The sequence below is a fragment of the Haliaeetus leucocephalus genome, unplaced genomic scaffold, assembly GCF_000737465.1.
Source record: "Haliaeetus leucocephalus isolate CR32 unplaced genomic scaffold, Haliaeetus_leucocephalus-4.0 Scaffold656, whole genome shotgun sequence".
In the NCBI taxonomy this organism is placed as follows: domain Eukaryota; kingdom Metazoa; phylum Chordata; class Aves; order Accipitriformes; family Accipitridae; genus Haliaeetus; species Haliaeetus leucocephalus.
This window is the reverse complement of record NW_010973092.1, coordinates 9,005,667-9,031,072: the sequence shown is the minus strand read 5'-3', so window position 1 is coordinate 9,031,072 and position 25,406 is coordinate 9,005,667. Positions and strand designations below refer to the sequence as shown.

Genomic DNA, 25,406 nt, shown 5'->3' with positions numbered 1-25,406 from the left:
CTTCTCCCAGGTGGCTACTACTCTCTGCACCCATAAGCCACTATCTTTCTGAGCTAGAAATAATTACACCCCTAAAAAAGGAGGTTTTGGGAACTATACAACAAATTAGACACCAAAGCAGCTTTTAACACACAACAGCGTGAAGACTTTGTGGAACAGACCATGGAAACCGCTGCTAATCCACATGGCAGGAGAGTCCTACGTGGCTGTAAGACCATTAATTCCCTACACAGGAGATGGACATTTACATACCTGTGTACTTGATGGTCCTACTGCTCGTCGTGGGACTTTAATATCAAATCCACCTTTAGGATCCTTCTCACCTCTCAGGCAAGGATCATTTGGAGGTTCTCGACCTCCCTCCCAGTCACAGATCGTCTTCCGAATTGCCTGAAGGACACTGGAGTGGGTGAGAAAGGGAAAGTAGTGCTTAAGCTTGATTCTACTTCAGGATGAAAATACTCACTGCTGTGCATGTATGGGAGGAAAAGAATCTGAGGTGGGGACATACACTGTCGTTATTGGGGTAGTCATGCCCAAAAGTTACCTTGCAAAGAACTGCTGGCCAAGGTACGTTGGCTGGTTGTATACCCTGAGGTGTATGCAGGGCCACATGCTTATATAGTACAAATGTGTTACACAAATAATTACGTGGGCTTTGCATTACATTCAAGAAGAACAGACTGACCTGATCAGAACGTTCTTCTTCTTCCTGACCGCCTGCCTGAGCGGCTCTCGCAGAGTCACCTGGGCAAAGTCCTGCAGGGCTGCATAGATAGTGTTGCGGATGGCTTGGTTAAAGACACTCTCCATCCGGCCCATCAGCACTTGCAGACCTTTGATCATGGCAATTACCTGAAGCAAAAATGAAAACCAGATGTATTTTCTATTTTTCCATTGTATGAAGAGGTCCATAAATCCAACACTAAGAGAATTTGGGACTAAATTAATTCTACTCAAGTAACTTAGGCCCAGTAATTAGGTGGCTAATTTTTTTGATGGTAGCTGCTTCACAGATCAAAGGCAGCCAAGGAGAGCATTTACACCACTAGTTTCTTGCAAATGGCCCCTGTCCCTAGGCAGGCTCTGTTTCCACTCCTGATCTCTTGATATCTTTAATAACACACAATCCCAGGAAACTGCACAAGGTCCACACGCGGGTGCAGCTCCGTGGCTTGCACAGACCTGCATCCACCGTAGGGCACAGTCTTCTTTGGACAAGGGTACAGTGACAATTCTCAGGAGGGAGTGAGCCACAAAAATGAAGGCAATATTCAAACACCTTGGACTGTGTAAGGCAAGATGAAGGTGTGGGGGCCTCGGCCTCCCACAGCCACAGTCCACAGACAGCTGGACTGACGGTTGATGGGTCACGGGGACTGGCTGAGGATCTCTTGTGTTTGCACAGCGCCTGAATGTAGCTCCTGATCTTGCTTCAGATTACACTGCTCTGCAAGCCCACACCTTTTTTTTTCTTTTCAGGAGCCCTGAACCCCCTTTTCAGGTCAGGAGAGGCTTAATACAGCAATATTAAGAAAACATAAGGATTCACCTCTGTGTTTCTCCAGCACACAAACACAGCATAAGAAGAGCAGGATCAGGAAAAAGAGAGGAGAATTGCTCTCGTCATGCATTGGTGCAGTGTTTCTATCCCAGCAGGATTCCCTAAGAACTTAATTTGCCCCTTAGTTCTGGGCAAATTAAGGGCCACAAGGATGTGGGAACTGTTAATCCCTTAACGTGGGCCACAGGGATGAGGAACTGGCTAAGTATGGTGAGATGCCCTTCCCTCCTCTTCCCCTGGCCTGAGGAACATGGGACAGGAAAACAGCCCTGGCTAGTTCCTACTCTTGTGCAGTTGGCACCCACCTCCACAAAGGCAAACTTCTCTTCACTGGTGTAGTTGTACCGGGTGGCTCTCTCATATTCTTCTGCTGTTCCTGGGCAATCCTTGTTACAGAATTTATCTGTGGGATGAACCAGCTTCCAAGAGTACTAGAAGATGGAAAGAGACACTGTCAACATTGCAATGAGTAAGAAGCCAGGCTGGAAAGACTGAAGAGGGCCCTATGCCAGGAAAATGCTCCCTAGACATTACTAAAGTTGTTTGACATTCCTTTGGGAGCAGAATTTGTGCTTCTTCCTGGCTTTATTATCACCGTACTGAATATTGTTTTTGTTTATCTGGGAGGTTGCCAGTCATATTGGGCTTTTGACATCCACGGACTTGTGTTGAGATGTGGTCGAAATTTTCCAAATTAAGAATTTCCATCATAATTTGAATTAGTTTCAGTTGCTCAAGACCCAGACTCATCCCAAAGAGCTTTCAGTACTTAACCGAGATGTTCAGGCTAGGAAAATAGTCACCCAGTCCCCCCTCTAACATTGGTGGGGACATCTGCAAAGGGCAGTTCAGGTCCAGGGTGAGATGATCAAGCTCTCTTTCTCCATTTGGCACAGAGGGTATTCAGGGTCATTAGCTACCCGATCTTAGTGTGTTTGTTAATGGCTTAAAGTTAGGTGGCATGAAAGCAAGCTCACCTTTCTAGAGCCTTTGTTACATGCCATGTTAAAATGTTCACGCTCACCTGGAAAGAGGAGGACATTACACAATTACCGCTTCCATGGATCCACTCACCACTTCCATGACGTGGGCACTCCACTTGGACAGCAGCTGCAGTCCCCGTAAAGCGAGATCAAAGAGCTCCCTGTACTCTTCATCTGATTTCTGGCTGTCCAGTCCTGAGCCAGTGACCACCTGGAGAACATCACATCACGTCAGGGCTGGACTCAGGAACTTGCTGCAGAGGCTTCACTGAGCCAAACAGCAGTCACAAGTCTCTCTCTCAAATTCCAGCTGGAATGAATTCCTTGTGACCTTACGATCAAGCAAAAATTGAGCAGTGCATGTACTGTCCCTCAGGAAAAGGGGTATAACTTGGCAAGGCTCTTTTTACCCAAGCAGTCCATTTATTTCCTACAGAAAAATGAGTCTGACCTGTCACCTCAGAGCAAATAACTGACTGTTTTCATTCCACTTTCCCATTCCTTTTCGATGGTCTAATACTACTGAAATCCTTGAGAGTCCTTCACTGATTTAAAGTTCAAATAAGCACTTACAAATGCCAAAAAGGGCTGAGAATGCTAACAATTCATTAAACTAACACTGATGAATAAAGATCACACATTTGCAGAAAACAGTCACAATGGCATCAGAGAGGGCGCTGACATTCAGTAATGAAAGAACAGAGATGCCCTCGTGAACATTCCTCAAAGCCCTGACCAATAGCTCTGTGTAATAGAAAAGACCCATTTGCAAGTCATGGGTGTTCTGCCACCGGGCTAATAACGAACATTTAGTTGCAAAATTTTTGATGCTTCTTATTTTAAAGAAGCTGTGGCCAAAGAGCAGAAGCTGTTGCAGTGGATCTTCGGGTGCACGTGATTTTGCACCTGCAGGGGCCTTTCATAACTTGCTTTTTATTGCTGGATTGATAAGTGGTTTGTTCCACCTGTTCCCTTGTTCCCTCCTCACTGTACGTCCTTGGCAGACCATACTCCTGCCATGCTTGTCCTCTCCCAGCCTCGTCTGTCTAACGAGCCTGATTACGGCGACTACCCGCTGAGCTTACCTCGCTGTTGCTGTAGCGAGCGAGCTCTGAGATGAAGCGGATGTGGTCGTCTCGGATCTGGACCATCTGCTCACAGATGTTGTACTGGGGACTTATGCTGCTCTGAGTGCACGTCCACCTGGGCAAAAAAGCAAGGGTTTCAAGGACAGGACATGGGGCTCCACTCAGACACCCCCAGGGACAAAGCCTTGTGCTCAACTGCTCTCTTCATTTCAACATGCTCAAGACATGCCACCTCCAGGGCAGTTGTCAGCCTCTGTTGTCTCTCTCATGTCTCCTGGTGCATGGGGTCTTCCAGAGGTGGTCTCACACATCACGATGGGGACACTTGCCTCACCTTTCAGCCCAAACATCTCTGCTCCATCCACCCTGAAGGCTGCTCTCTGTGTTGGGCTCACCTGCCCCCATGGGCAGAGATGGCTATTTCCCAGGCCACCATTGGACAAGCTTTCAGGGAAGGATGAACTGCAAAGACCCGGCATCATTTGCATCCTTTCTGCTAAACCTGAGGTTAATCATCCCCTTAGAGGTTATCCCTCCAGGTCTGAAATGGCTGGGTCATGCTGCCTCCTCCTGTGAGGAAAGACTCTGCAAGGGGCCAGCAATAACCCTTCCACCCTGTTTTTGGTTCTGGCTCACACTGACAGCTCAGTGAACAACCCTGAGTATAAACGACGAGCAGAATATGATTAAATGAACTAGATTTTCATTTGCATTGACCCACAGGTACCATGTAACAGTGTAATGATGTCCTAAAAGAAGGCAGCACTCTCCTTCCAAAGGCACAGTCATATGAAGAAATGGTGCAAATCAGCTCTATTTAATTTAACATCTCCTTTTCCCCATTCTGTATCAGCCACAGACATAGAACCAGTATGGCTCCGCCAAAATGCTTTGTGCAAGCAGATGTCTGTCAGTGAGACTCTCATGTCTCTGTCTGTCACCACAATGTAAATGTTCAGATCTTGTTTTTTTCCCCCCTAAATAATTGTCTGTCTTAAGACAGATAGTCATCTTTTCCAATCTAGATTGGCTGTACAAAAGGAAGGCGAGAAACCTCTGATACGGACATAGACATGAAGACATATTCCTACAGTTAACTGTGAGGCACCTGCTGCCAATATTTGTGGTGGTGGAAGGTCGTGGAAGTGCTGGACCATGTCATCCCTTGTGAAATCCATCCTCCCAAAGTCCCATCACTCGACTCTTACCCGTTCCAATGTCCTGTGCTCCCCACCGGACAATCGGCAGGTTAGCAGGAATGGCCAGGGCTGCACCAGCCCTCCCTGCCACACACAACCTAGTCCACAGTGCAGAAACAAAGCGCCATGCAGGAAAAACACCAATTAATTCCACTTTCATGGAGACAAGGAGGGAAAGAAAGTGACAAAAACAATATTAGTAAGAAACGGGGATTATATGGAACCACCTTGGCAGAGTTAGTGTCGGTAGTCCCATGCAATTTGCTGGGAAGGCAAGCGAGTGAGGAAGAAACATTGGTTAGTAAGGTACGGCACACAGACCTGGTAAGACAGATTTCAAGACAGACATTAAAATTGTGCACAGGTAAACAGCCCACGAGCTACCTTGGTTTTGAGATGAGAAAATGAATGCAGCTGACACATGTTTCGTTGAAATGTGCTTTCTGAATGATTTGGGATAAAAAGGTGCAAATTTTTAGACAATTTTTCCCTTTTAAATTGAGTTTTCAAAAACATCCTTTAAATTACATTTTGTAGATTTTTTTTTCATTTTTTAAAAATTTTAATCGAAAACCTTTCGCTCAGGAAGTTTTGCCAAATTTCTCATGAATAATTAATCGGCACTTTTCAACCAGCCTTGGGGAGGGCCGTTCCTGGGTGAGCCATGTGGCGGGCAGAAAACCTGGACCCTCTGGGGTGGAAGGGGACGAGCAAACAGAAGTGGAGAGATGACACTGCAGGTTAGTTAGTTCCTGTCCTGCTGAAGATACAGCTCGGCTAGGCTGCTTCTTGCAGATGCCGGAGAAATCTGACTTCCACGCGATATGGTCCCACAGGTGAAAGGCTACTCACTGGTGAAAGCTGGGCTGCCATCAGCCGTTACAGCCTGACACAGCTCAGACGGGCTTTGCTTATGTGTGGTTGCAAACGCCATTCCAAGGATATCCAAACCTAACACCGATTCTTCTAGCAATAACTGAGCACGATGCAAAGCTACAAAGACAAGTGGGGCCTCGCACACACCTGGTGTGATCTGAGACAACGTCTTGCAAATTCATCTGACGGGAGCAGCAAACTGCCTGTGAACCCAGGCTGGGAAGCAGTGCTTTACACCAGCACGCCGCTCTTGAGCTCTCTCATGACGACTCCATTTCTGGCCTTCTCCCACAACATTCATTCATTTCCAGCGCATCTGAGCCCCCGGTTCAACCCTCATTCCCGCTGCCCTTCTTCACGAAACCAGCCTGAGCTAGAGGAGACGCCCTAGCTACTGCAAAGGGATCCACCGCGGTGTTCATGCTCTGGAGGATTTTGTCCCTGAGCTGAAAACTGTGGATTAAAATCTCTCCAGAGCAGGGACACGCTGCTCGCACTCACACACCTCCGGGCGCGCACACCTCGCACGCACTCAGCGGCTGCCCCGAACCGCGCCAGCCGCCTTTCCTTCCCCCCTGCCTTGCTGCCGGCCACCGAGCCCCCTCCCAGACCTCGCCGGCGGGAGCAGACGTACAGGCATGCCCGCTCCCCTGCCTGCACGCAGGGGGGCACGGTGACACGTAGGTTCGGAGCTGGCTGCCCACGCACACGCTCGGGGGCCGGCGAGGACGTATCTTCCCATGCGGGGACAGGGAGGTAAACACGTGCACACAGAGCTGGCACGCTGGGACTCACACCTCACAGGGACACACACGGGTACCCGTGCACAGAGCTCACGCACGCCGGAGAGTTGCAGCTCCCACGGCTTTCGGGACACACACAGAAGCCAAGAGACATTATGGCAGGCACTCACTTGGATTTGTTCTCCTCATAGTGAGCACTGGTCTTAATGTATCTGGCCAGTTCTATCTGCATATCGCCGAATAAAGGAACCACCTGCAGCTGCTGGAAAAGAAAACAAAAGATGGTTGAAATACGGTGGAGAGAGAGATCGTGGCCCCAGCGCAACACAAGGGACTACGAAATGGCATCCTGCGTCTCTGAAGCTATGGAAAGTGTCAGGCTGTTAAAACCAAGGTGCAAACCTGGACCCAGGGTCATTTCACACCTAGGAAGCGACCGAAAATGATCACAAGGCTTTTTGTGCCAGGAAAATTGCCCCCTGCGAGTGCTCTGGAGCCCTGGCCTCGCCGATACCGGGCTGGTTATGGCCAGAACGGTTCAGTGCTGTACCCAGACAGAGGAGAGGCTCTTTTTACAACAAAAAGAGAGAACCATATCCCTGAGCAGGGCTTATTGACTCCCACCATAATCCTCCAAGAGAACAGAGGGATGAAAAGCCAGCACGTTGGTATTGTGGCAGCAAGATGCTGCAGCTCCCTTCAGAGGGGAGCTGTAGGCTGCTTTGCTGCCTGGATTCCCAGCGATGTGGCATCTTTCCCCAGGGACTCAGACTGTACTTTGGCACTGCGGCTACTTGTGATGTGTCTTAAAACTTCTCCACAAAGAGAAAGACACAGGCAATATAACATGGCTTTGCTCACCCTTTATGTCTCAGGAGGATTTGGATGGGAAATAAATTCAAAGTGCGCTGAACGTACCTCAAACTCAGACAGGTCCCTGCTTCACTAAGCTTTCAGTTGCAAACAAAATTCACCAAGGGCTACCCACATTTCTTCAATAAAATACAAAGCTTCAAATTCACCCAGCTACAAAAGCCTTGCCCCAAAATTCAGAGAAGATGGTGGCAAATTCCCTATCCTATTATCACATGCTTCTCTTCTCAGGCTGACTTGTGCGGAGGATCTGTAATGCTGTCATCAGGGATTCCCAGTGGCGCTTTCACAAAAGGTTTAAATGAAGGGATAGTTCATTTTCACTACTCAAATTCCTGGTCAATCCACTAGAAATTTAATCAGAAGGCAATAAGCAGATGTAGTAAGAGGAGTAGTTGGCCTTTTCTTATTGAGATCTGATAGTCTGGAGTGGTACTTAACTGATTAGGTGAGATCACAGCAGATGGAGAAGAGCAAATGAAAAAAAAGCTGGAAAGGAGAAAGTTATTCCATGTAACGGAAGATATTTTACCTGATTCTCTGATGGCCCACAGCACTTTGCAACGAACAGCAAATTTGTTTGAATGCACCAAGATGACCAAACTCTACAGATTACACTGAGGGCTTGATTTAAACTGAGATTCAGTTGAATTAGTGCTGAACCAGGGAAAACTCAGAAGACTCTGAGGAATGGCAGGATAAATCACGTTTGCAGAGCTGCAGTCCTCAGCATTCTCCCCAGCGACTGGAGGGTATTCAAACACCTCATTATCGCCCTGCCCGTGAGACTATGGAGTCTGTCCATAGTACCCTATGTGGGCATTTCAGCCCTGCTCTCAGGGCTGTCTCCAGGAGATGATGCAAATTGGGGTAAATAGGTCCCCACTCTCTCAGGGTGAGGATGCAGCAGCTGGTACACCAACCTTTCAGGAAACCAGTTATCTGGGCTCGCCTGTTCCCTCCCCTTGCACAGACTCAGCACATCATCTATAAACTGCAAGCTGGGGCAATAAGCAGGGAGGCATCCTCTACCCTGTCACCACAGCCGACCTCTTCTTTCAGGCTCCTCAGCAGCTCTCTGGGTAAAGCGGCAGGAAGAATCCGCTCTGCTGAAAGAGTGATGGGGAAGAAGTGCTCTGTGGCCCCCCCAAAATCATCATCTTCTCATTTTCCCTGATGTGGAGCGCACGTTGGTAACAAAACCTAATCTTTCAATCTCAGAAGAAAGATTAATACAGCGGAGGCAAAAGAACTCTGGAAGGACTGCTCACGCTCAGTAGGTCTAAAAGAAAACTAATTGCTCCATCTGGGAAGTTATTCCACTATCCTTCTGCTATACTGTTATTCTTTGCTGTCAATACATTTGTCCATTGCCAGATCCCACCATGCCTCCTAGAGCTGACCTGCCCCAAACCTAAAATGCCTTCTAGACCCAGCCTGTGCACAGAAGTGATGGACAGGAGGCATCATTTTCCCCTGCAAACGCTGCAGGCGGTGCTGTGCAGGGTCTCAGCCCCCCTCCCCATCTGCCACTGGTGGCTGGTGGCTAACACACACCAGATTTTGGGGGGAAGCAACAGGGTTATCCCAAACCTTTCTTGTGCTGAGTGGCCCCGGGGCAATGCAGCCTGGCCTCCAGCTGTGGACTAGCCTGTGGCTGGACTCAGCTGCACACGTGTGTGGGAAGAAGGAGGCTGCACGGCTGCTTCCCACCCTGTCACTTGGGAGCATCCAGTTCTCGCAGGCCTTTACCCAAAACCCGAATCTCAGAGAAGACAAAAATGGTTCATCAAACCACTGGGTGAGCCTTTTGAGGAACTCGCTGAACACCTCCCAGTCCCAGCCGACACAAGCTCCCCAGGAAGCTTTTTCTGTCCTACAGGTAGCACAGTTCATACACAAAATAGGACTGCCAGATCACATGTTGGCTGGCCAGCTGTGTCCCCTGTCCCTCAGCTCAGCAGCTCGCTGAGGGAAAGAGGAGTGCAACCCTCACCTGCACAGACCTCAGCAAACCAGCCAGGTTTGCTGGTGGCCTGAAATCACGGTGCTCCTCAGGGGACTGCAAACCCGCCTCAGAAAGGTGCAAAGAGACAGAAGCGATGTCAGTCTGGCACACCCTTCCCTCGTCCGCAAAACAGATAGCCCATGCTCCGTCCCCATCCTTTGCCCCTCGGCAGAAAGCAGGCAGAGCCGCGGCAGCAGCTGGCTGCCCAGCAAGGACACGCAGAGTCCTCAGCTCCCACTGGCTCTCTGGTTCCAGTGCCATCAGAGTAGAGACAGCTCCAGGCACCGCTCACCCATTCACAGCCTTGCTGGCACCGAGAGCCAGCATCTCACCCATGCTGCAGCTCTGTGCCCATGCACGTTCACAGCAATCCCATTCCTCATCCTTTGGCCTAGATAATTTCTCAACCCTTTGGGTTTTTTGGACCTGTAAATGATTCCTGCGGTTTGTTTTTTTGCTGGCAGCACGTGCAATGGTACGGGTCACTAATTCATTGGTCTGCAATAAACTCTAGCCTCACCCAGACAAGTCACTGACCTTGAAGAATTTGTCTATTTTGCTAAGGTTGATTCTCTTCTTGGCATCCAACTTGTAAATGTTGCTTACATTCCCATCCATGAGATACAGGCCAAATCCCATCACCTGAAGAAGATGGAAAAGCTAGGTTTCATTAGTGTGAAGTCAGCAGCACAAGTCAGGGACAGTTCTCCATCACTTAGCATGAGGAAAGACCACTTCAGGCTCCTGTACCACCCGACACTCATGAGAAGACTGTATAAAACATGCACATATCTGCAAGGATATGCATGGTAGACAGAGGACACATGATGGATTACTTCCATTTTGTGTGCAAAAACACATGATGCTCACTTTGGTAATTTATTCCTCCTCTCTCCCACATAACAACAACCCAAAAGTCTCCTCCACCCAAAGGCAAACATTTACTCCCAGAAAAGAAATGAGAACATTTAAAATATTCTGGATTGATTTTTCCCCTTTAATTCAGTACAAATCATTATAGATGTCCAAACTACCCACATTAGCCTTCAAAGAACCATGGTTGACTCATACCATGGTAATGAAGTTCTTACGGTAATAGTGACTGCAATCACTATAATAACTGACTGACAGTAAGGACAAATATACAAAACAAGCAGATACTTTGGCATGTTCATCTTGAGGGCTCTTTGGAGTCAGGAAACCAAACCTGGAAGGATCTGCCTTCTGCAGGGAATTATTGCTGGGAAGGGGCATCAAGAAGAAAATTCAGGGTTGCAAAGTTGGTGGTGATTTTGGCATGTCCTATACAGTTACCCAGGTCAAGCCCATGATCCCACACATCCATGTACAACAGAAAAACCCCTTCCAGCTCTGGAGAGCACAGGGCACCCACCAGTGCTCTCACCCACCAGCTGGAGACCACCACCATGCATATGCTTAGTCCCAGGCAGGCAGAGCTGCTGACAACCTTGGGAAGGATTGGGGGCAAAGATAGAGATAGAGATGGGGAAGAGCAGAGGAGAGAGGAAGGAAGGTTTTTATATGGGAATATGGGAGAAGGCCAGAAAGGACAGCAGTGGCCCGAGAGAGCACTGGGGTGGGACATCTCCGACCAACAGCCACATCCTGTCCGTTCAGCTAAAAGGAAGAGGTGAAAGGGAAGAAGATGGGGGGTTGAGGTATCACAGCAGAAGACACAAAGTAACAGAGATCAGAAGGGAAACAGGGAGAGGAGGAAGGCAGCTTTGCTGCTACATGCAGAGAGCGTTCCCATCTCATAGCAGCTCCTGTGTCCAGAGGATACTGACTCCGCAGAGAAGGGATGCATGTAAACCCAAGGGAGGAAGAAAATAAAGAAAATGAAGAGAAACATTGTGCTGGGAGGGAATTTCATTTTACTAAAACAAAAGTGAAACTACGCAAGCGCCCAGCCCCATAAGCATAGCCAAATCTCACCTTTAAGAGCATGTGTTTCTCACTGGGAGTGAGATACATCTTGTTTTCATAGTAATCCACACAGATGTTGACAATATCAGCCAGCAATTCCTCATAGCCAGGGATAACCTCTAGTTGTTGGTGCAGACACTGAAATATCAACAGGGGCCACATTATCCACATGGACAGAGGAACAGCAGAAACCAGGGGAGAAACATATTTGAAGGATTAAGAGTAGAATCATAAGAGTTTTCTTCAAACTTCATCTGTGTGCTTTTCTTAAGTTACCTGCAGAAGACTGATCTCATGGTATCACCTGTAAGGAACAACCTTCCTTCTGCAGGACAGCTCTCCCCTTCAGACTGATCACAACAGCCAAACATCAGACAGTGAGATGTAAAGAAAGATGCCTCAGAAGCAGACTTTCTGACTCTCTCCTGTCTCTGTGCAATATTTTACCTAATTAGCAGAAGCTAGAGCCTGTGGAGTGTGGAGGGCCATGGGGTCTGATCTGCAGTCCCCATGCAGTCGCAGAGACGGACTGGATGGATTTCCTGGGGAAAACAGGGAAGAGGTTCTGGCAGAACCTCCCCCTCCAAGAGCTCTTTTAGACCTTCATCTTTGTCTTGACATAGAGACCTTCAAAGCCACCCAGGATGGCCCATGTGAAGGAGATATTGCTAGAATTATACAGCCTGACCAAAGGACCATCAGTCAGCGGCAATGACCCAACAACTATTGGGTCTGAACAGTCTGATCTGAAGTGCTATCAGCCCTGGCAAGATCGTTGCCTCCCTCTATTCACGGAAAGGCTAGGTGGTTCAAGAAAAGGGACCTGCCTGTGTGATGCGGTTGTGGTTTGCCAGGAACATGGAGAGATTCTGGGACTCCTGGATGGACTGGGGGTCTGCCATCTTCCGCAGAAACTGGGCAGCTCTGGAAGGGAGAAATTCAGCATCACCAAGGATCACTCACCCAATGTGAGACTCTCACCACCCATCTTCCCTGTTTGACCTGCAGCTGCAATGCAGCAGCCTCAGATCTGCCTGCAGCACAGCTCTACCCTTTCCTTGTTTTACCAAGAGGGAACTGAAACACAACAGGGCTCAGAGATTTGCCTAAACTCACACAGCGAGCCTACGACAGTGCAGAAACCCAGCCTCCAGCCTCCTGATGTCCACCTGATCTCACTGCTGGGCAGAGCAGGCACTCCCTTGCAGACCAGGCACAGTCCTGTCCCCGCTCCCGCTGCTTCACCCCCTCTCACCTTTTGTAGGCAGAATGGTCATTTTTGACACTGCACTTCATGTTCTTCAGCTCATCCAGGACAGCAAACATGTTAATGAACTTGCCCAGCGTGAGGAGATAGGCCTCGGAGACGAAGTCCTTCCTCCGCTCAGCGTGGCACAGGCGCTTCACCTCGCTGCAGAACCGCTCGATAGCCTTGCGCTGGAAGACAGCGGGACAGGGTTATCCCAGCAATGGCTCATGCATGGTTATTGCACCACCATTGGGAACCCCTTCCACCCACCCACCACCTCCTTCCTTTAACCAAAGCATTTTTCTGCTGGGGATGGAGTCTCCAGGGTCCCTCTCCACTGCCACCATGAAACGAAGCAGCATTACAAACCACTGTAGACAAACATCCTCGGTGCTGGAGGGATGAAGGAGGCTCGAACCCTCCATTTGTGCCTGCCCCAAGTGCAGTGTGTTCTGCAAAATCAGACTTCAGTTTTTTAGGCGGGGCATGAAGACCTCATAGGACATAAAACCTAAAAATGATGGTGAAACCCAGCTGCAGCCAGTTATAAACACAGGCGGTGACGGGGAGAGGTCCCTGGAGCCCACAGCAGCTCTGTGTTTGCCATGTGGTCATTGCTCTGTTGGGATCTAAGCGTATTATTTTGTCAAGTGCCTCAAGTGTAGCAACTGCTAAATATAAGCTTTGGTGCTCTTTGCCAGCTGACCCCCGAGTTCAGGGGGCTGCGAGCACACCCTTGTTCCTGCTGGCACAGCAGGAGGGTGTCCAGCTGCGTGGTTACATCCCACCCCAGGCACCAGCCACACCACCAGCCCTCAGCTCTTCCCGGCTTTGCTTCAGAGGGAAGAGCAGAAGAGCAAACTGTGCTGGTGGAGAAACAGCTCTTCACATCCACCAGCCAACACCCCAGAAAAACAGGAGTCTGTGCCACCCATTAGCATAGTGGGGGCTCTGGTCCCCCATGAACTTCAGCAGCTGAGGTGTGCTCAAGCCCTACTTGTATACAAGATTTCAGGGCTGAGCAACAAACACACAGGTTTTCCTTTAGACAGGTCTCAGGTATCTGCTGATGGCTGCAAGGAAGGGACATATCAGGGGGCTCAGAGGCTCTCCAAGCTAGCCTGGCAGGCAAGGATAATGCAGCCCCACTTAGGATAAGTTAACACCAAAGTAATTATTTTTGCCTCTTTCCTTGACCACTTACCTGAAAATACATGAACTTCATAAGCTTGGTGACTTCTGGCTCCAGGACTTCCACTGTCTTCTCATAGATCTCCACTCGGTTTGGCTGTTCGTTACATTTCACCTGCGTTGCAAAGACATATCATCCTTGTCAGCATCAGAGTTTCTAACACAGCTGTGGACTGTAACAGCCACCATCTTCTGCTTGTTTCACAGTGAATCTTGTCGCTGTCTAAGGACAATGGAGGGACCTGAGAGGGAGCTTGTTCTCAATGCAATAGGTTACAGCAGAAGGGGCTATTTCTTAGATATGAAATTCTCTCCGTGCATTATAAACAGGCACAATCCTGACTCTGACAAACGAAAGTCTTCTACTGCATTTGTCTGGGGTAGAACACATGCAACATGGAGTCTGGACTTGCTACACAACATGGGAATGTTATATCATAAAGTTATCTAAGACTTTGTGTTGCAAACTCCCATGGACACATAAGGCACCAGGCTATGGCTCTGCTACAGCCTTGCTGGGATAATTTTGGTTGTATTGTCAATCCATTAAAAATCACTGGGCTTGTATGTGGCTAGCAGCAATGAAGTGAGCCACCTTCATTGGAATCCTAGGAAGCTAAATTTAAGGACTTACTCAGTTGTCATCCATCTCATTTCTAGTTACTTGGAGTCACTACCAAACTGTTAGGGAAAACCCCAACTGCGCAAGGCAATGGATCCTGCTGTCTTCCTCTGGTTTTGTTTCCAGCTGTTGCTGACACAAGGCTGTGATGGGGCTGACAGCTCTGGTGCAAATTTAGTAGCCCAGCAGCTGATGCATGGGGTGCAAGGGGACAAATCAGCCGGCTTGACATGTGGGAAGATGCAAAAGTAGCTTTGCCCTCTCTATCGTGGTGAATCTAATGTTCCTGCCCTGGTGTTTCATACTGCAGTCAGGCAATATTGATGGCCACGAGGATGCAGCTGGCCGTAGGGAGGAGTGGTGCACATTTAGGTGTAGGCTCTGTTCTTCACCTGTAAAACCATGGTCTCTGATGGAGCACAGGGATGTGTACATGACCAAGCACCCAGGCTGGGGGGCTGAGAACAGGACCCCCCCAGGCACAGCCATGTGCCCCATGGCAAAGCGCAGGGGTCATTGCAAGATCAAATCTGGTGAATCTATAAATGAACCCTCTGCCGTGGTGTTGCCTGCTCCTCCATCACATGTGGTGCTGACTGCAGCCCCGGTGGGGAGGATGGGGCAGAGAGCAGGGACCCCAAAGCTACGCTTGGAGAGGCACAAACATCGCGGGGGCAACCAGGATGGGAGGACACTAAAATGCCAAAACAGATTATCTGTAGCACTGTCTTGCCATCAGCTCAGCCACAGCCTGCCTTCTGTTAGCGTAGTCAGGAGAGACAATAGCAGCTCAGCATCAAATATAAATGGGAGATAAGCAAATATCCATCAGCAGCAGAAACCTCCCCATGGCTGGGTCTCATGAGACCATCAGCAGAGTATAATCCAAGGGGAACTGAGGTTTGACCTTTCTCGGGGAATCACAAACATGGGCATTGCCAGCCATGTGGAAATATTTTTTCCTGGCTCCACAGAAGCACTGCAAACCCTTTTATCCGTAGGGTTAATGGAAGTGCACTGCATCCACCCCAAAGCATTGTCAGTCAGCATTTTTACAGTGATCCAGCATGTGTTCACGTTGCAGAAGATGAGCTCTAAGCTGGAGTCTGAATCACGATCAGTGGGCCATGTGGGCAATCTTACTCATGCCTGTAGATGCTTGCAGGATGAAGCCACCAAAATTCAGGTTGGAGAGAGAATGACTAGAAAACAGTTGAAGCAGAACTAGCAGCAGAGGAGGAGAATGATTAAACGTGGGGGGAGATCAGGATCCTCAGATATATCAGCAACAAAAAAGGGCATTTGGGGAAATGTTTCTGGCATATTGAAGTGCTCCTTCATGCATCCTTGCACAACACCCACAATTCTGGGGCGCCCACAGGGGCAGAGAGAGCACCACAGGGTCTGGCCAGCAGTCTGGGATGCTGAAACATGCCCCAGCTGCCTAATCTGCTCAGTGCAAGTCGGGGAGAGCCTGAATCTGCCACATCTTGAGAGGAACCACTGTTTTCATCCCAGGCTGCCTGGGCTCCCTTCTTCACGCAACACAAGAGTCCCACTCAGCACTGGTACAATTTTTAACTGAAGCTGAAGTTCCTGATACCATGTAACGGTATGATACCATACAATGGTATCAGGAAAGTGTGATATAAACTAGATCTGATGACTTTACTCTCAACTTCCAAAAACTAACTGCCTTTGCCTGAAGCAAACTCTGTCTCCCCACAACATGAGAGAGAAAAATATACATGCAGTGCACCGGGAAGGAAATAATCACACTGCTTTAATTAAAGCAAAGGCTACCCATTCTCCAGACGGAGAAGTGGATAAAGACCCAAGTGCCAAAACACAGCACAATCCCAAGTACGGTGCTGTACCAGAGCTGTGCTCAGCTGAGTCCTGTTAGCAGCTGTAGGACAAACAAGCTGGTTCTGCAGGGATGAAATAACATCAGGTGCGACTGCTTTGGGGAGCGGGAGGGGCTTGTGAAATCAGGAAATGTATATAAGGCAGATGGCTTGTGGTAAGCATGACTGAGCTAAGAGGCACTACTAGGAGGTGTCAGGGATAGAGCTGCAATATACATGAGGGTGCAGAGCAGATGCCCTTTGCTAGGGCAGCAGCATAGATCTGCTGCTGAAATTGGTGGTTGAAACTTTGGTGGGGAGAAGATAATTTGAAGAGTCAGTGGTCTCTCTTTTCAACTTTTAAATCTGCTTCAGTCTTCTCTGCTTTTTTTGTTCTTCTGTCTCCAGTCCAAACTAACCCACACTGAAGACAAAACCAGCTAGGTGCTCTGGGAACATTCCCGCCTGGGAAGGGCTTGAGTACCTGGGGGATGGCTCGTGAGCAGCTCCTCCATGTATAAAGCATCACAGCATACTCGTGGCCTTCTTCCAGCATTTCATTCTGAAAGAAAGAGAGGCATTGCTGGGGTAGGGCACGCACCAAAGGTTCAGCGTTGCTGGGGCAGCGCCTAGGAGACTCACCATGCTGGAGTGCACTGTTGCTTGCTCGATGTACCTGGCAATGCCGGTCACAAAGGCATTTCTGTCTTCAAAGTTTGTGTCAAAATTAGCCTATGGGTGAAACGGAGAGATGGGGAGTAAAATACAGCTAGTTGTTTGCTCACCTGATACAGTCCAGCATGGGATGTGTTGGCAAAAAGCAGAATCAGTAAGGCTCCTGGGGCATGGGAGCAGCTTATGAACAATTTGAGGTGCTGCTCCTCTAGGTCTGAAGTAGTTTCATACATGCAGCCTGAGATGCTTCTGAATCTCACATGTTCATTAGAGGAAACCCTGCAGATTATATGTATGAAAACAGGGCAATCAAGACAAACGAGGTGGGGATCAGTTGCATGGAATTGCAGCCACACCAGAGAGCAAACCTACAGCAATTATTCTAAGGATTTTAGCTTGGTAACTCAAAGACAGATGCAGCCTCATTAATTTCTATTTGTGCCCTGGCTGCTAGGGGAAGACCACATCCTGTCAGCAGGAATCGCAAAGAATAAACACACAGAAAGGGCAGGGAACGAGATGTCTGGAAAACATAAATATGGAAGTCAGCACTCATCCAGACGCTATTATCAGCAGTAGTGTTGCTCTTGCTAGCAGATGCTTTGGAATGAACAGTTGTTTTGGAAGTTGAGCTACTGCTTTGGGTTGGGATAGGGGAGCAAGAAAGTGCAGAGCAGGGCAGGGGATGAAAACGCAGCTCCTCAGCCTCTCTGCACCGAGTGCCCGTTCACACGCTCTGTGCTGGGGTAATTTCCTCCGCGGAGGCTGGCTGATGGTATCTGCTGGAGGGCAGAGCGTACAGAAGTCCCAGGCGCCCAGAGCTGCTCCTTGCAATGACATTAGCATTGCAGTGACCACGCTCACCTCAATAACTGATATCCTGAGTAGGAAAGCCAGGAGCACAGATCTGTGGCCACAGGGCTACTCTTCTTCGTGCCTCCAGGACACTGCATGTGACAAGAAAAGCTGAGGCTGCATATGCATTTCTGGCTAGCAGGGGAGAGGGCTACATACAAACCAAGTATGATGATGTAACAGGCTTGGCCAGTATCTCTAGATCTAGTTTAGATGAGGTTTTTTAGGCCCGGCAGTGTGCACACACTCATGGCCCTGAAAGGAGGCTGTGCCATAAGGCTGGACCTTGAGCCCCTCCCAGGACACAGGCCAGCGAAGAGTAAAAATGATTTAAAGAAGAGATAAGCAAAAGTGACATGAAGATTTGCCGGAGAGTTGAAATTTGAACAGCCGAGAACTGCCTTTGGGTCTGATAACCCACAGAGATACTAACGCTACTGAATGAGCCCGCAGTCTGACCTGCTGAAAGAGATACTGTAACTTCAGACCCCTGCATACACGGCACGGCAATCACTGTACGGGTCTATTTATACCCTGCCACGGGTAAGTCACGAATTCAGGAGTGGCAGGATGGAGACAGTAACCCCATATTATATTTAACCCTGGGTGTGTGCTATAGGGCAGGGTGTGGCGTGGTGGCCAAGCAGCCGAGGCATCCTGCTGTGGATCCAAAAGCAAGAGTTTGAGCCTTGCCCTGGGCTCATGCCAAGCTTAGCTTGGTCGGTGCAGCTGCAGCTAAATCTGTGGTTGTTGAAGGCAGAGAAGCGATTGTAGCGACTGTCCTCCCTTGCATGCCATCAGCTCCCCAGACCGGCAGCTCCAGCTGTGCTAGCAGCACAGGCCAGCCAGAGTCAGGCAGAACTTTGGTTTTGACCTACTTAGATGCGTGTACTACCATAAAAAGGAAGCACAGAAATATGTGCATAATAAAACATTGCTGAGAACTTTCTGCTGTTATCACAAATCTTATCTCCTGCTTCTTACCCGTTCATGCACTCTGGTCCTCATTTTTTAACTTTCCTATGTCTTGCTCATTCTTAAAGATCCCTTTCAGCAATCTCTAGTGCTTTCCTTTTAAAGCCTTTGGGAACAGATTTGTGGCTGGATCTGTTCTGAACATTTCCTTAAACATGGTGAACCCAGGATGTTTTCAGCTCGTTCTCACAGCACCATGTGCCCCTGTGCTTTGCATGAGCTACTGGAACAACCCTCCCTGCCCCACCACCTCTGGAAGCTGAAGGTACCTGGTACATGATGGAGGACGGAGGCGGTTCAATGCATGGCTGCTGGTCTGGAAGAGGCAGCTCCTCCAGTAAGTCCACGTTGGACAAGGCATCCTCTAGCGTGACGTGAGTGGTCATGGTTCTGGATGTTCAGTTTCTGCACTAAATCCAAAGGAAAAGAGCGGGTGATAGACAGACAGACGGCAGCCAGAAGACTGAGCGGGAAAGCACCAAAGGACAAAACCAGAACCACGACTGGCTGGCACTGCAGGAGACATGATCCCGGTTTATCTCGTTTTCCTTTTCTTGTGTATTTATCCTACATCTCTATGTCATCTCTCCTTCCGTGATTCAACATCAGAGTAGATATGCAGAATAAGAGGAACACAACTACCCACCCATGCCCTTCTCTGCTTAACTCTATGCAAAACTGTTTAAGACAGAGAACAGCTGGGTGCTGCAGTGCAGCTTTAGCAGCCCCAAGTGAAAGCATGTGCTTCGAAATGCAAAGCAGAGCTACCAAAAATATCTCTCAAAACAGCACGATTAGAAAAGTATGACTGATGCTGACACTCACATGCTCTCCTTCTCACACACACGAATGGCGCTGGAAACTGTAAACAACAAATTGCATTCTCAAAGGTGAACCGGAAAGGATCGAGTGCTGCGCAGGCAGGCTGTGGCACTGCAAGCAGCAAAAAAAGAAGTTGCTGTGAAATTTTTTCCCCTCTTTTTACCACACACATGGTGTGTCCTGCCCAGTCACGGCCTGCTGTGGAGCTGCCAACAGTGCCACTTGCACAAGAAATAAAAAGCAAAGGGAAACATTTCTGAAAGCTCACTGGCACTTACCCTAATGTGAACCTCAGGACAGATCTCTATGTCCTTTAGCTCCTTTGCTATTTACCTTTGCTGTAAGAGCACAAGCATAAAGGGACAGCTGCTGTCACCCAGGCTGAGCACTTGTATAATCACAGCCACAGGGCTTCCCCAGTTAATACCTAATCCATGTGCAATAGCGGTGGCTGACCTAAAACTTGTGTCTCCTAGAAAAACACCCCATTGCATTTAAACATTTGCAGTGAGAGAACTCGCTTTGAATATTGACATGTCGTTCGATTAGCAAATCACCCCCACCAGTGCTTTTTTTCCCCACTCAGGGCCTGATTTTGAATGTGAGCCATCAGAGTTTTATCACTGTAATCTGCAAGACAGTAGAGCTCTTTATTATAAGTTGCCATCAAGATACTCACACATTTCAATAAAACACCCTGCAACCTTTGCTTTGGTTCAGACAAGCGGACTGAGCTATTTGCCTGCCTTGTTACAAAGCGTATTTTCCAATTCTTTAATCATGTCTTTGGCTTTTCTCTAAGCTTGATCCAATTTTGCAACTTTTTTGCTAAAGTGTGGACACCGTAGCAGGACACAAGGCTCCAGTGGAGTCTGCACAAGTGCCAGATACAACAGCAATGTAACCTCTCTCCTTGCGTACAATCACACCAGTTCCTTCGGTCGCAACAGCAGCTCCATAGACGCTCATACTCAAGCAATTATCTGCTACAAATCCCTTAGGTCCTTTTTTTCTTTTTTTTTGAGTCACTATTTCCAAGAATATAAATTTGCTTTTCATTTCCAGCACTGGGAGCATGGAAGGACAATGGCTTTGGGATGTCCATAGATTAGACACACAGGCACCCAGCAAGGACCACAGCCAAGGGGGATGCACGCTGTGTGCAGTCCTGGGGCGGCTTCATGTTGGGTGACGAAGGACTACTCTGCTGCTGTGCCTCTTGTCATTGCTGCTGCCTGCACACATAGGCTGTGAGAACATGTATGAGCCTGGTAAAACCCATTCCACCTCCACAAATGCTTCCCCAAGGTACCAGGCAGCTGAGAAACTGGCTTGGTTATACCTGCAGCTGAAGCACCATGAAATAAGTGCCTGGGAAAAAAAAAAAAAAATCTCAAGCAGCCCTTTCCCTACACACTCAAATTTCTGCTTCCTTCTTCACCTCTCTTTGCAAAAATGGTTTCCTGTTACAAATGGTAGAAGCTGTCAAAGCCAGACATTACGCCCTGGCACGCCACAGGCAGAAGCAGCTTCCTCCCTGCCTGCGAGCACCCTGTGCTGCTCCGCACCAGGTGGGTGGCTCCACTTGCCCAGCCCCACGGACCTCCTCGGCTGCCCACCGCTCTCCACCATCCGCCGGTGCCTCAAGACTCGCTTCTGGGCTCCCAGAGCAACACCCCTGGTACTCACACATGCTTCGTTACATACTTCAGGCTTGGGAAGACAAAACCCTTCCATTTTATAGCTTCGAGGATGGTGGCTGTTTATTTGGGCTCTTTTCTCATTTTTCCATAAGCGAAACTCTGTGGCCATTTGTGCAATGTGTTGGCAGACTGCCGTAATCAAAGACGCTTCCCCAATAACCCTGTGACACCCAAATTGCTCAGAAACTCAAGGGACAAAATTGTTGCTGCTGTTTGGGCCATACCAGAAGATACTGTCCCAAATACAGCATCAGGGTTCTGCTGTGCCGGGCAGCACACAAACCTGCAAGACTAAGTCAGTCCCTGCCCCAAAGATCTTGCACTGAAACGGAGCAAGAGAGACAGTGTGTAGAAATGCATAAACAGAAAAGGAAGTGTCAAGCCATAGCGAGCTAGCAGTGCAATCGGCCGTCGGCCCACCCCATGCATTGCCATGGCTGAGCAGAGTGCAAGAATCTGGATGCAGATGGAAAAACTACACAGACTTTGTGGGTTTAACAGATGAGTCTTCACGGGGACTCCCAATTTCAGTTCTACGCTTTCTTAAGCCCAACAGCAAAACCAACGGAGGCTACGGGGAAAAGTGTGGTCTGCCAGGATTTCCCCTGGGTCTCATGCCTGTACCACACTGTGACAGACAGCAACCTCGCAGCTGGAGCACGTGACGGAGGGGTCATTGGTCCAGGGCTGGCACATCTGGATCCTCACCCCAGATCATCCAGGGAGGAGCAGCCTCGAGCAATCCCCCATCTGCCTGTGCCATAGCCCCTCGCCTGCTCCTTGGGGTGGCTGTAGGGCTCTGCTCTTGGATGGGGTCCACTGCCCATCTAGCAGTTACAGGGGTTGTGCAGTGGTACAAAGGCTGGGGAAGGCTCTGAAGGCATCAGCGATTGCTTGGCCCTGTCCATGGGGTGCTGCACCAGCCCCACCACGGGGGCTGCCCAGAAGAGCCGAATGGGGAAGTCCCACTGCCACAGACCCACGCCGCCCTCCCTCACCTTCCCACAAAAAGGTTTCTAACACATATGTGCTTGGGCTGCCCCAGAAAATCCAGCTTCATCCTCTCGGTCCATCGACGAGGGGGGCAGCTGTCAGGTAACGTGGCAGCGACCGAGCGGCTCCAGCCCAGGGAAGATGGGATCCCTGGGGACGCTCATCAAAAAATCCTCATTAAGCCTTAACTGCCATCCACCACCTGGGCCTCAAGGCAGGGGCAGCCGTGCTGGGAAGAGGAGAGTCAGCCCATGCTGGTAGTTTTCCAACGGACGTGGCCGTGGGGCTGGGGGCCGCACCACCCAAAAAGCAGCATGGCAACCTGCCCAGGAACGGGGCTTTTCTGCTGCTGTAACATGTGCACAGCAGGGTGACGCCTTCCCTCGCACAGAGGAAGCATATCCTGCCTGCGTGAATTCAAACACAGCCAGTCTCACAAAACTACTTTCTTCTCCATATCCCGCCACTGGTCAGAGAGGCCAAGGTCCCTCCAGTCCTACATATTTTGGCAAAATCGAACGTGAGCCTGGCAGAAGGCAACCCCAGGCCAGTGAAACCGCAGAGAGGGATGCAGCCACAGGGCTGATTACCTCTTCTGACAACGAGCATCAGTGCTAACGAGTGCAGTGCTGCTCACACTTTCTGTCCATCTGCTGCAAAAACTTCCCCTCCCCACCCCACATCTCAGCTGCAACCCCTCTGGCCATCTCTTACACCTTCTAAAGCCAAATGGTCACAGAGAGGCACTAAGGCTTCTAGGCACCACAGGGAGCTGGCCACGTGGGGCTCCCCACCACCCTGAAATGGAAATTAAAGAGTTCCCGACATGGTGACTCTGTTGTGGTAACATCCTGGGGGCCAGATTTAACAGACAGTGTAGGAAGGCTTTGAGAAGGAGCGAGGATGGACATCCCAGATGCCTGAACTTGCAGGGCAGGTCCTACCTTCCCCACCAAAATGCTTGCCCAGAAGTATCGGTGCAGTATCATCCTCTTTGCAGCGAGAGGAACAAAGACGACTTTATTGTTAGAGCAGCTTGGGGGAACAAAGAAAGACTTTTAAAAGCAAGGCCATAATGAATATGTTGCATGCATGTGCGCTTGGCTTCAGAGCTGCACAGCTGAGAGCTCTGGGGAAGTGGCACGGGCTATTTCAGTTTTTCAGCTCGCCTGCTCCTACAGCAGACATTCACGCTGGAGCTGCAGTAGCTACCAAGAGCAGGAAAGGAGGCAAGAAAAAACGGGAGTTGCCCCAGAGATTGGCAGTAAGACAGGGTCCAAGCACTGCAAGCCTGGGGTGAGACGAGCAGCAAAATTACTTTTGCTGGGGACATGGCAAGGTAGAGAAGGAGGACAAGCTTCTGGTCACCTACTGAGGATCTGGGATTCTTCTCCAGCTCTGACGCCCAGTCCCTGAGTAACCTGGGAAAGTCACTTAATTTATTTTTGCCCCTGTGATAATGCTTCTTCCTCTTACTCCAAAATAGCATCTAACCATCCTGGCCCAACAGGTATCCCAGCAGACTGATGTCTCAGGTGCATAAAAGCAGAGTGTTTCTGATACCCACTGCCTCACAGCAAGACAAAGATAAATGCTTCTGGCCACCAACATATTTTTAGTCAAGAGAAGTAACTTCAGGGTGCAAAAGTTTAGTTTGACCCTTGCCTAAAACACACGGGATTAAAGTCCCCTGTGTTTTAGGATGCATGTCATCAACCTCTTCTCTCATGCTGCAAGAATTACTTGTAATTGCAACCACCACAGTCAGGAGGTTCTTTGCAGGAGCAAATAAATGCAGCCAGGGTGAGTGAGGCTGGCAGAGCTGGGCTTCTGCCCTACATAGACATAGATGTTAATAACCATGAAATTACCCTTCCCATTAAAAAAGAAAGCCAAAGTGCATGACTCCTGAAGCTGTTTTTCTGCATCTCTACTTTACTTTTTCTGCCGTTCCATTAGGGCTGAGTTCCAGGCATTTACGCAGCCCTTGTCTCTCAGCAACACAATTATTTTGGAGTTTATTTCTTTTAGAACAACTTCATAATTTTTTTCTGGTGCCAAAGAAAAGAGTCAGGGAAGGAGGCAGGTATAGGAAGCTACATTTCCAATATAGTGGAGAAATTTAGAGCAAGTTTACAAGCAACCCCACTGCTGACAGCTAAAGCACTTCTTGCGAAATTAAATCATACAGGACAGCATTGTTACTAGTTGGCCAATTCCTGATCTTCCAAACCCAACCTTCCTATTTTTCATGCAAAGATGATAATTGTTAGTAACATTATTATCGTGAAATCAGCAGTCTGCTTTGCTCAAGAGACCCTGGTCAGAAAATGGAAGATTTTTTCCATGTTCCTCAGGCTTCATTAGTAACAATTAACTGTACAGAGAAAAGGAGAAAAGAATTATCCTTTGCAGAGAATTACCCTAGAATTATATGGCTGTGACAGACACCAAAATACCAGGCTAGTCACCCATCTCAGTGACTAACCCCAGACAACTGTCATCACGCAAAACACGAGGGTGCTTTTTCTTTCGGTACCTGTGCAGGGCAGGAGGGGTGCGGAGGGTTCAGCGACTCAGCCTCATTCTACGAGATCTTTGTGGTCAGGAACCCCCCGTGGAAAGCGGCAGATGGCGAAGGGGGACAAGCTCCGCTGCTGGCAGCGTCCTCTGACAGCACACGCCACCATCACCCTTCCCCCTTCTCCAAAACAACCCCGAGCACGCAGGAAGGTTTTCGTACGTGCCTCTTTTTCTTCTCCTTAATTCCTTCCCGGTCCTTCCAACCCACGGAAATTCCCGGCAGAACCCATCCGTTCCTCCCCAGGTGGGATGCGGCTGGCACCACGCATTTCCAGGAAAATGGAAAAATTCAATACAGAGACGCTCCCCGGGGCGCACCTTGCTCCCGAACGGGTCTCACGCACGGGGAAACCCGGCGGTTTTGGACGGGAAAGGTTTCTCCGACTCCGACCGACGCCAAAGCCCGAAACCCGCGGGCGCAGCCCCAGCCCATCGCTCCCGACCCTGCCTCGGACCCCGGCGCTTCCTCCTCCCCCGGGGACACCATATTTTCACGCCACGGGTGATCGGGGCCGCCGGTCGGGAGCCCCCACCGGGACCACCTTCAAGCCCTCGGCTCCTCCATCCCATCTCCTCCATCCCCCTTCCTCCAAGCATCCCCGCGACCCCC

At 49.3% G+C, this 25,406-nt stretch overlaps 1 protein-coding gene across 2 annotated transcripts in view; it reads right to left on the bottom strand.

Moving 5' to 3' along the window:
- The window catches only part of CYFIP2 (cytoplasmic FMR1 interacting protein 2), a 45,429-nt gene extending 26,348 nt beyond the window's left edge, over positions 1 to 19,081 (bottom strand). The window contains exons 1-14 of one of the 2 annotated variants that reach the window (XM_010578993.1): positions 18,965 to 19,081; positions 16,833 to 16,922; positions 16,675 to 16,752; positions 13,735 to 13,836; positions 12,537 to 12,718; positions 12,109 to 12,205; positions 11,291 to 11,419; positions 9,872 to 9,976; positions 6,624 to 6,715; positions 3,633 to 3,750; positions 2,639 to 2,758; positions 1,870 to 1,995; positions 689 to 855; positions 253 to 400 (exon numbers count right to left, since the gene is read on the bottom strand). In XM_010578993.1, the coding sequence (XP_010577295.1) occupies positions 253 to 400; positions 689 to 855; positions 1,870 to 1,995; positions 2,639 to 2,758; positions 3,633 to 3,750; positions 6,624 to 6,715; positions 9,872 to 9,976; positions 11,291 to 11,419; positions 12,109 to 12,205; positions 12,537 to 12,718; positions 13,735 to 13,836; positions 16,675 to 16,752; positions 16,833 to 16,922; positions 18,965 to 19,081 (1,671 nt within the window). The remainder of the gene's footprint in view (positions 1 to 252; positions 401 to 688; positions 856 to 1,869; positions 1,996 to 2,638; positions 2,759 to 3,632; positions 3,751 to 6,623; positions 6,716 to 9,871; positions 9,977 to 11,290; positions 11,420 to 12,108; positions 12,206 to 12,536; positions 12,719 to 13,734; positions 13,837 to 16,674; positions 16,753 to 16,832; positions 16,923 to 18,964) is intronic. The other variant, XM_010578994.1, reaches the window with a different exon arrangement.
- Between the last annotated feature and the right edge of the window lie 6,325 nt (positions 19,082 to 25,406).